Source organism: Ursus americanus, chromosome 4, assembly GCF_024610735.1.
Source record: "Ursus americanus isolate L20-20 chromosome 4, mUrsAme1.1.p, whole genome shotgun sequence".
NCBI classification, from domain to species: Eukaryota; Metazoa; Chordata; class Mammalia; order Carnivora; family Ursidae; genus Ursus; species Ursus americanus.
Genome location: NC_142130.1, coordinates 6182589 through 6194510, shown reverse-complemented (window position 1 = coordinate 6194510; position 11922 = coordinate 6182589). Strand labels below are relative to the sequence as shown.

General features: G+C 37.5%; 1 protein-coding gene across 1 annotated transcript; it reads right to left on the bottom strand.

The window, feature by feature from the left end:
- Positions 1-486: 486 nt before the first annotated feature.
- On the bottom strand, positions 487-1470 carry LOC148110195 (olfactory receptor 4Q3-like). The gene has a single exon (XM_087861289.1). It carries the CDS (start codon positions 1432-1434, stop codon positions 487-489), a length of 948 nt encoding a protein of 315 aa, XP_087717415.1. The 5' UTR covers positions 1435-1470.
- Positions 1471-11922: the final 10452 nt, after the last annotated feature.

The following is an 11922-nucleotide window of genomic DNA, read 5'->3' as shown; positions in this document are numbered from 1 at the left end:
ATGTAGGGTGGTTAGTGCTGTTTTCAGGCTTTCTTAGAGATGGGGAAAAAAAGGATTCACATTGCTTCAGAATGGACTCTGATGGACATTAGAAGGAACCTCCTGATGTAGGACTTGTTACACCCAGCGCAGCAGGACGAAAAAGAAGACAGGTTACCTTCTTTCATTTGAAGAGAATTTAAAAGTGAAATGAAGTAATTAAATGAAGACTAGTTATAGACAAAGGATAGAAGAGTTGATCTTTCAAGATGTACTCTTGAACCTACTACTCAATTTCTGGGCCAATAAACACTCCTGACTTCCCTGCTTAATACTGAACACCCAGCAAAGCCACTATACCGCGATAGCAATCAACAGCAATGCTTCCTAATTTTGATGCCGGCTTTTATGCCAAAGTCATCACATTGGTTTCATGCATATACCCATGTACAGGATGAGTTAAGATTGTCCCAAGAAAGTTATGCTTTCTAATTCACCTCTTCCTGTTCATCCTTTAATACGGCAGAAGGATGCCACATGCTTTTTTCTCAGCTTCTTCATGGCTGTCTTCATTTCAGCATTTCTGAGTGTGTAGATGAGAGGATTCAACATGGGTGTGACCACTGTGTAAAAGGTGGAGAGCACCTTATCCACGGAGAAGCTGCAGAAAGGCCTCAGACAGATGAATACACATGGCACAAAGATCAGGCTGACCACAGTTAGGTGGGAGGCACAGGTGGAGAGTGCCTTGCTCTGGCCCTGGCGGAAGCGCGTTCTCAGGGTGATCAGGATGATGGCATAAGAGAGTAGCAAGACCACGAAACAGACGAGAGATAGCAGACCACTGTTTGAGACCATCAGCACCTCTACTACATAGGTGTCCATGCACGCTAGCTTGATGACCTGTGGGACATCACAGTAGAAGTTGTCCAGTTCATTGGGGCCACAGAAGGGCAGCTGGATCACCAGTGTGACCTGTGTGAGAGAGTGGATGAAGCCCCCACACCAACAGGCCAAAGCCAACTGAAAGCACAGCTGGCGGTTCATGACTGTCAGGTACTGCAAAGGACTACAGATGGCAACATACCTATCATAGGCCATGACTGTCAGCAGAAACATCTCACTGGCTCCCAGAAAGTGCAAGAAGTAGATCTGGGCCAGGCACCCGGAAAAAGAGATGATCTTGCCTTGCTGTAGAAAATCTCCCAACATCTTGGGCACGGTAACACAGCTAAGGCATAGGTCAATGAAGGACAGATGGCCCAAAAAATAGTACATAGGAGATTGGAGCAGGCGGGCATCACCTCGCACTGTTACCATTATCAAGAAGTTTCCCAGAACAACAGTCATGTAAAATAAAGAAAATATTAAGAAGAGAAACAGCTGTAACCCCCAGGAAGATGATAGGCCCAGAAGAACAAATTCTGTCACCTTGGAATCATTTCTTTTTTTCATGGAATCGGGAATACCAAGCGACCTAGAGAAAAAAGAATCAAATCACAAGAAGAAAGACTAAGACAAATGGCCAAAAAAATAAAATAAAATAAAATAAAATAATATATATATATATAAATATATAATCAGTTTTTGAGTTTATATGTTTATAGAATCATATTCCAAGATGAAAAACATAAGTTCTGTGAAGTAGGAAATATATATTACTGTATAAATAAAATGAGGAATAGTTTGCTTACCTTCTGACTCTTCATTCCTATAATGCTTTTAAGTTGCATTTATAACAAACCAGAGAGGGAGGGACACAATGAACTGGACATGAGATGATGAGAATGGGAAAATCATTCCCATTTATTTATTTTTTATATATTTTTAATTTTATTATGTTATGTTAGTCACCATACAGTACATCATTACTTTTTGATGTAGTGTTCCATGATTCATTGTTTGCATATAACACCCAGTGCTCCACTCAATTCATTCCATTTTTTTATGAGACAACGTTATAACCTCTAAGAGCAAGTGTTCTGGAATGAAATATCTAGATTCAACGCCCAGCTCTACCACTCACCAGTGCAGTGACCTCAGGCAAGGTATCAAACCTGAGATTTATTCTTTGTTTACTCAATCTAATATAGGGATATAATATCGTCCAAGGTTGTTTTGAGAATCAAATATACTCTATTTATGAACAAAATATACTTACATAAAAAAATGACTTAAGTCCCCCAAAGTAATGCAATATTTCTTTTGTTTTAAATATTTATTTATTTATTTATTTATTTATTTATTTATTTATTTATTTGCAAGAGAGAGAGTAGGGGGGGTGGTCCAGAGGGAGAAGGAGAGAGAGAATCTCAAGCAGACTCCATGCTGAGCACGGAGCCTGAGCCCATACCAGGAGTTAGATGCTTAATCAGTTTGAGCCACCCAGGTGCCGATAGGCAATATTTCTTATTCATCTTTGTACTCACACCACAATGCTTACTGTATGATTATTTATCAAGTTGAAAGAATGCTTTGTGCTATAATTTGCTATATTGTACAAAAGTTAGATGCTATTACGAATGTACAAATTAGGTAATAAATCATTTAGAAAAGACAGAAAACTCATGTTCTTTGCATTTATTTATTATCCCAGGTGACAGAGGATGGGAAGTTTGTAGAGAACAGGTATGAGGAACTAATATCTTTATCTTTAAAGTTAAAGGAATCATCAGACTCAAGATGAGTAGGACAGTGGCTGCGATACACTAATCACCAAAAGAAGAGACCAACACCATGATCCATATCACTGAGGTAGGTACAAAGGAGGTTCACCATGACCCATTTCATAGGAAAGGATAATATGGGAAATCAGAATAATGCTGCTTTTGGATGAATGAATGAATGAATGAATGAATGAATGAATGAATATACATTCATTCCCAGAATTTGGTGAGAATATCTCAGATTACAAATAAAAAATCGCAGAACATTGGCACATTCCTTCCCTTGAAACAGTGAAGAATTAGCAGATGTTTCTCTCTCTAGATTAGTATATTTTCAATATAGAACTAGCTCTTCGGGGCGCCTGGGTGGCACACAGGTTAAGCGTCTGCCTTTGGCTCAGGGCGTGATCCTGGCATTGTGGGATCAAGCCCCACATCAGGCTTCTCTGCTATGAGCCTGCTTCTTCCTCTCCCACTCCCCCTGCTTGTGTTCCCTCTCTCGCTGGCTGTCTCTATCTCTGTCGAATAAATAAATAAAATCTTTAAAAAAAAAAGAACTAGCTCTTGGTAAAATATTGATGTAGATAGACAAAATTTGCATTTTTCTGTCCTCAGTCCCTGTTACCCATTCCATGTTGCACTTGGTTCTCTCAAATCAGTCAGGGAAAATTATGTGAGGTAGTTATCAGATATTCCAAAAAGAAAAATACTTAATACCAAGAAATTTCACTTTGTACAGTATTTCAAGATAAGCAAGTGAGAGAGAGATTTGGGGCTGAAAATACTTTTGGATGCCTTGGTCACAGCATATATGTGACCATCCTCTTCACCTGCCTATGGAGTTAGATGCCCAGGTGCATCTAATTCTACAATCTGATAAATAATGGAAGGAACTACCTCACTCTCTACAACCATTTGGGAAACAAAACAAAGTAAAAAAAAAAAAACACAGGAAACCATTTTCTGTCATATGTAGAGTCCTACTTGAGGTCTGATACAATGGAAATTTTCTAATCTTCTTTGGATATACCAAGGATTGTGAATTTCCATATGGAGATGGCATTCTGGTGTTTTCTCCAATGATCTAAGATGTTTAATTAGATCAGGTTAAGCTCTCATTAAAATCTTCTATCTAATTTCAAAGCTCATCATTGGAAAAGTAGGAAGAATCTGAGAAAGACCAACCAAAGTTATTTTAAAAAACAATTGAAAAGAGGTTTCTGAAAACAAGGGGTAAAATACAAGTGGAAAAGCAGAATCCAAAGCATTCTTGTAATTTATGACTGAGAAAAAATGTGATTATCTCCTAATGTGAAAACATAATATGCGAAGGGTAGTCACCTGCATTATACACTTATTATTTCCATAGCACAGGCATAGAGAAAGATAAGCTTGTACTAAAACAGACCATTTTAAAATGAAATAATCATAAAGGCAGATTAAATAAGAGTGTGTAAAAGATATTAAAACCAAATTACCACAAACCGTTGTTAAGTCCTAGTCTATGATCCACCTCTCTAAAGTAATATTTAGTATTTGAGGACTTCAGTACAATAAATATTTTCAGATCATTCCTAGGACATTAGCATAATAGGATTTGACTAATAGTTATGTTGACATTATTAAATTTCAGGAGACAAATACAGACAAGCCTATATTTGAGTTGTAACTGAGGTATGGACTAGATTCCAGTTATTCTTAAATTTTTCTACTGACTCAAGAAATTTTCTGCCTTCGGATAATATGAGAACATAATGCCAACCAATATGGAAGGTTCATTTTCAATGCTGACAAACTGCCATGCTTGGCAGAAATACCTCTAGCTTCTACATTTCTGAAGTCTCTGACCACATTAAGAAATTCAGCCTGTGAGTTCTTCCATGAAGAAAAAAACAGCACCATCCCCGTCAGCATGAAGGAATAGTCATCACCTAAAACCACCTTCCACCACAACAGACTTTCCTAGGCCAAACTCCTGCTGGGATCTGAGAAGCAACATTCAGAAATGCCAGCGTCACTATCACTTTCCTAGCTGTAGGATCAGACCCTCTCAAGTGGAGGATCAGACCCTCTCAAGTGTCTCATGCTTCACATTCTAAGAATAAACTAAGAATTGCAAAAGTCAATTAAAATGTCTTTAAGTTGGCAAAATGAGCCAAAGGAATTGAGAATGCTTAATAAGAAATGAAAGTCTTTATGGAAGTACCCAGTGCAGCATGGAGGAAAGAGGACATCATCAAACTCTTTAAACAATCAAGGGCTATTTATGGACAGCTGAGCAACTACTCTAGTTTTTCTAGGCAAGGAACCAGAGTTCTACGCAGAAAATACTAAGAAAGGGAATAAAATTTTCCTTGTGGGGGTGGTTGTATTTTTTTCAAACAATATATTTTTCTATTTTGTCTGTTTATTTTTGTCTGTGTTGAGCTAAGAACATTCTCAGAAGAAATTTGATCACAACAATGACAGAAAAAGACTTGCTTAAATGCCATGTGAACTTATTTTGGGGGCATCTGTTGTAATTCTAATTCTAATTTCTCTTGAAACACCAAGAAATGGACACCATTTGTTGAATGATGGTGTTTCCTACTGAGAAGGACATACTCTTTCTGTTCTAATCTTTGTTTGAAATACTGCATCTTAAATTTTGTTTAGGAGAAGTGAAGAATTTAGCAAAGAGCAACTGAAATAAATAAATGGAAAAGAGGATCTAGGATGAGACAATACTGCCACGAATCCAGTGCTTTCTATTACATTACGTCGATCCTGTCTTGTTATCACCTTCCTATACCACAGTCCAACAATTCCCTGATGCTATGAGAATGCCATTGCTCTGTGAATGCTTCCAAGTGTATGAACCTGGAGCAACTCAAAGGATTTCTTAAATTTAAAAATGATGAATGTCAGAGAGGTATCGAAATGGTTTCAAAGACAGAAAGAGGAGCAAGGGAGCTAAGTGGAGCTTTGAATAAACACATCTGAGAAACGTACATGACTGCATGTCAGGAGCTATGTGAGTTCAAGGAAGGAATATGTTACGCTGCTGTTCATCCCACCAATCCCTACACAGTTTCAGTCCAGCAAAATTAGAAGTTATCGGATGACCATCACAGTTGCCCAAGTCTGTGCCTTAACTGCTTCCTTATACGTTAAGCCCCAGTTGAGGTCTGGCTGTACAGCTGGAAAGATCTCTTGTCCCCAGAGCTCTGGATGTGTCTGAGGCTTTTATGGTCCTTATGCTCAGCCTAATGAGACTTGGGATTCCCTAGACTACTGCTGTTGAATTTCAGTTCTTGCTAAAGCTGACCTTGGATGGTACAGGCTCTGAAACAGACCTTATTGCCTAACACAGCTCACCCCATTTACTTACTTTGGATCAATTAATTTGGCACTGGATATGTTACCACTTTTTGTGTGTTAGTCTATAACTGAGTAAAATGATTCTCACTGTTTTCTGTCTCATCCATGGCCCTGAAGTAGGCAAGGCTGATTGATTAAATGCCAAGTTACCATCAGAAGCTATAGAAGCAGAAACACTCCCTGCAAGGTGTTACAGAGCCTTCACAAAACACCTGAGGTTCTTGATGATGTCTCAAGCAGCTTATTAATTGGTGCCTATGTATGGATCTTATACAGAAAACACAGCTGCTGTCATTAATAATTGAATATTTTTATAAATTGTTGCTGTCAAAGTATAATTGTTAATGTTATAATAAATTTTTCAATGACACGATGAAATGACATGACATGATGAAAACATGTCAAACATTATATTTAACCCCTCAGTGAGGGAGAGTAGGATGATGAGACCAGTTCAAAAGAGAATATAAAAATGTGATTTCATGTGGAGTATAAAAAAGAACATTGAAGTAAAATGTCTAAGTTATATGTGAACTGGTTAATGTCCTAAAGGGCAATACAACGTAAACCTTTGGGATATCCTTTTCTACCACAAAAAAAAAAAAAAATTAACACAATTTAGCAGTTTTCTATTACATCTATCTTCCCAGCATCCAGGACTGTGAGAACTAAATATCTATTCCTATGCCACCTAATCTATGGTGTTTTTGTGATAGAAGCCCCCAAAGACTGAGATAGTAACTCCTATTTCCTCACCAGCATAGAGAAAAATAAGAGACGATACTTGACAATATCTTTCAAACACAAGCATCTCAGCAGAACAGCAATAGGCATACATTTTATAAATGCCTATAGTCACACACATCCCTTTAATGTTTCTTAAAGAGGTAAAAATAAAGATGTGTCTTAACATAGTCTAAAGGTAGCTAAATGCCCTGTCAAAGTGTTATTTGGTAACTATCTGATAATACATAAAAATAAGAAGCAAATTAAAACTGGACCTCATAATCAATGTTTCTGTGTTCTATTTTATTAAGTGTTGTCCAAGTATCCTAATATTTTCACTAATTATCAATTTACTGTTAGTCCAAGGTCTTAGGGTTAACAAAGGATATGGGAAATTATGTATCAGATGACATTCCAGGGGTGCCTGGGTGGCTCAGTCGCTAAGCATCTGCCTTCAGCTCAGAGCGTGGTCCCAGGGTCCCGGGATCAAGCCCCCATCCGGCTCCCTTGCTCTGCGGGAAGCCTGCTTCTCCCTCTCCCACTCCCCCTGTTTGTGTTCCCTCTCTCGCTGTCTCTCTCTCTGTCAAATAAACAAATAAAATCTTTTAAAAAATGGCATTCCAGAGCAACACAATTACTACTGATAACAGAAACATTTGTCAGAAATAAAATTCAACCGGGTGATGGGTATTAAGGAGGGCACGTGTGGGATGAGCAGTAGGTGTTATACGCAACTAATGAATCATTGAACACTTCAACAAAAACTTATGATTTACTATATGCTGACTAACTGAACATAATAAAAGAAAGAAATAAAATTCAATTTGGTTGAACACATAATAGTACATTTTTAAGAATGCTAGATATGTAGAAGTAATGCTAGCTCACGTGATCAGTGAAACCAGTAGATGAAATTTATTAAAATCAGATTAAGCAGTTTTTCCATGTGAAAACAAAGTGGTCTTACAAAAAATAAAATGCATATTTGTATTATATTCTAATCTGTAATAAAATGATGAAGAAAAACACAGCTCTTTTGAAACTGAACTAGCCAAACTATTCTGATTTGTACAAGGAATCATTCTGAATACCTGAACTTGGATTCTTACATATAAATGCCTCTTAGCTAGCAGTTTCTGTTAGAAGTTGTTCATATCTTTTTTTTCTTAAAAGGCTAGCACATTTAAATTATTCAAAATTCAATTTCTTTCTCCCCTTGAAATTCTTTCCCTTGTGTAGAATTTATGAAAGCACTTATTTTACTCTATGACCAACTAGAATTGGAGCTCCATTAAATTGTAGAAACATGAAAATCGAATGTATGGATTTCTTCTGGGAACAAGAAAAATATTTGGTACTCATACAAGAAGGTTAAAATATTTTGTCATTTACAAACACACAGTGAATTTTCGCCTACAGTTAACAAATCGAGCCATAGGTGATAAACAAATATGAACACAGATAACATGTAAAAACTCATATAGGAAAAAACGAATATGTATTTTCATTCAACAAATATTTATTGAGCTGCAAATATATGCCAGCAATGTGGTAATGACTGAGGTGATTATGATTTTGAACAGAATAGGAGAGATACTATCCCTCACGGAGTAAGCATTCTAATACGAAAGACAGACAAGGTACAAAATAATTGCAGATTTTGATAACTGCTATGAACAAATAAAACAATGTGACAGAGAGCAAGTAAGAGTTGTCAACTTCAGAGAGCACTGTGACTGAAATACAGTGAATAAGGGGGAGTATGAGATGAGTTTGAACAGGTAGTCAGAAGTCAGAACCTACAGAGTCCTAGTGGTCATGGTAAGGAGTTTTGGCTTTATTCTAAAAAGAGTGGAAAGAATTCAAAAGAATTTTTTTGAAGTAATTGAAATTATTTCATAAATGTTTTTTGACTATCACTCTAGAAGGATCAGATAGGTGAAAATGGGAAAGCAGGTAACTGACTGCCTTCACGAAAATAACCAATAATATTAACACTAGGATACTACCAAAGGAAAAAAACATAAATGGATAGATTTGGTGTTTTTAAGAGATAAGACATTTTAAAAAGCATGAATTAATGTGAAAGCAGTAGAAACAAAGAGAAATGGACAAATTAAGATTTTTTTTAGAAGTGGAAATGACAGGAGTTGCCTTAATTACTAATAATGGAAAACTAGATTGTTCAGAATTACTACCAACAGGGAAAAAAATTGATAAAATGCATCAAAAAGCTAACAAGATAGAAAGCAACACCAACAGTGGATTTTTTGGGTGATTCAGAACCCAGAAAGTTAAACACTGGAACACCAAACTTTCATTTTCCCTGAGAGCATTTCCAAATGTGGTGAATTTGGGGATTCATTTCAGAAGCTTTGCAAAAGGAAGTTAAGGCTCAGGGTCTTCCCTAGATGGGAAGCCTTATAGGAAATACTCTTTTTTTTTTTTAAAGATTTATTTATTTATCTGAGAGAAAGAATGAGGGGAGAGAGAGACAGAAAGAAAGAAAGAGAGAGAGAGCGTGATCGGGGGAGAGACAGAAGGAGAAGCAGGCTCCCTGCTGAGAAGGGAGTCCAATGCGGAACTCGATTCCAGGACCCTGAGATCATGACCTGAGCTGAAGGCAGATGCTGAACCTACTGAGCCACCCAGGTGCCCCTAGGAAATACTCTTCATCTTAAACTGGGACACAAAGAGGTACATCTTTAGGATAAGTGGAAAACAGAACTACCAGGTATTTACCCAAAGAAAACAAAAACACTAATTCAAAAAGATAATGTGCTCTCTTAGTTTATTGCAGCATTATTTACAATAGCCAAGATATGGAAGCAACCTAAGTGTCCAGGAAGACAAATGGATAAGGAAGGTATGGTATATATATACACAATGGAATATTACTCAGTCATAAAAAAGAACAAGATCCTGCCATTTGTAACAACATGGACCACCCTAAGGAGCATTATGCTAAGAGAAATAAGTCGGACTGAGAAAGACAAATACCATATGGTTTTGCTCATATGTGGAATCTAAAAGACAAAACAAATAAACAAACAAGAAGAATCAGATCTATAAATACAGAGAACAAACTCATGGTTGAGAAATGGGAGGGGAATGTGGAGATGGGCAAAATGGGTGACGGGGAGTGGGAGATACGGGCTTCCACTTATGGAATGAATAAGTCAAGGGAATAGAAGGCACAGCATAGGGAATATGGTCAATGGTATTGGAACAGCGTTGCATGGTGACAGATGATAGTTGCTCTTGTGGTGATCATTGTATAACATAGAGACTTCTCAAATCACTATGTGGTACACCTGAAACTAACATTGTGGGCCAACTACACTCAAAGAATATTTTTAAAATTTAAAAAATAAAACAGAACTTAGTGTGCTTCCTAACACAATTCAAATGAACTGTACAGAAGGGTGCCTTAACAATGAATATGGTAGGGCCATGGAGGAGAGAAAAATCTTTGAGAAGTCTGGACCAGACAGAGACACTCATGAAGGTAGCAGCCTTAGTATATATATTGGGAATCTCAGACTTTGCCTCTGCTTAACGATATCCCTAACAAAGTGTCCTCAGGTGCCTGACAGACACAAACACAAATCCTCCGGGAAGGAAGGTGTTCTCCTGCTGGGCCTTAGAGAAAACCCACAAAGAACTTTTCAAGGGCAGTAAGCAGACAGAGCCAAAATTAACTGTGTTACTTTTCTATTGGCAACATAAGGTAACAAATTACCACAAATTGGTGGCTTAAACAAATTTATCATGTTATACTTCTGAAGATTAGCAGTTTGACAAGACCTCTCTGGGCTAAAAATCAAGGTGTAGGGAGAGTTACATTCCTTCCTGGAGGCTCTAGGGAAGAATCTGTACCCTTCCCTTCTTTGGTTTTTAAAGGCTTCCCCTCTTCCCTGGCTGGTAGCTCCCTTCCTCCTTCTTCAAAGCCAGCAAGGGTAAGTGAATTCCTTCTCATGCTACCATCTCTCTGGTTCCTGAAGGCAAGGGCCTACTGAGAGAAATGAGGACAATCCCCAGTCCTTAATCTTAATCACATCTGCAAAATCCATTTCGCCATGTGAAGTAGCAGGTTGACAGAGTTTGAATATGTTATCCTGAGGATTTAGGCCATGGACATCTATGGAGGCCATTATTTTACCTACCACAATATATCATGAAACAAGGTGCTATGCACGAGAGCCAACAAACACCTCAGACAGAAGAAACAGAACACTCAGACATCACACACTGGGCTTATCACACATCATATATAAAAGAACTTTCAGAGAAAGATTTTTTAAAAATAATTATGCCTAAGGAAGGAAAACACAAAGTTTGCCTATTATCACAGTTAAGAAGGGCACATTTTCCACCTTCTCCACATTGCTTCTATTTATCGTGTCATTACTTTATTTTTACCACATTATCCTTCACAGATGTTGTTCTTGCTGATACAATCCTAGTACGGCAGTTACCCTCCCATTCCCACAACATTCAAGATATAATCCCTTGTATCTGATTTTCACTGAAACTGTTCAGAAATCAACTTTCTGGCTAATGTTGTTTTTGGAACGCTAATCTGTTTTTCCCTTGTTCCTTTTCAGGTATTATTATTTTTTAAAGATTTATTCATTTATTTGAGAGAGAGAGAGAGACAGAGAGAGAGAGAGACAGAGAGAGAGAGAAAGAGCACACACAGGTGAATGAAGTTAGGGGCAGAGGGAGAGGGTGAGAGAGAATCTCAAGCAGACTCCCCTCTGAGTGCAGAGACTGACATGGGGCTCCATTCCATGACCCTGAGATCATGACCTGAACCAAAACCAAGAGTTGGACACTTAACTGACTGAGCCATTCATGCCCCCTGAGTTATTACTTTTGTCCTCAGTTTCCATTTTTTATAATTTGTATATCACAAATTTTTAATTTTATACTGTTAGAACGTGTTAGACTTGCTCTTTGAAGTTTTAGATTTTTGTGCTTGACCAAATCTATAAAAATTTTCAGATATTAGCTCTTTAAATATCACTTGACTCTTCCTTTCTTTGGAATTGTCAATTAAACTAATGTTAGACTTCCACATTTAACTTCTCTTTCATTTTTCTCTTTTTGTCTCTTCACAATGCATTAATGTCCAACGTCTTCTGATGTAGTCTCTAGTTAATTTATTCTCCTATGTGCTCTCCCATCC

What these genes read in the sequence shown, in the direction of transcription:
- LOC148110195 (XM_087861289.1), bottom strand. Translation starts at nt 1,434, where the DNA reads ATGAAAAAAAGAAATGATTCCAAGGTGACAGAATTTGTTCTTCTGGGC.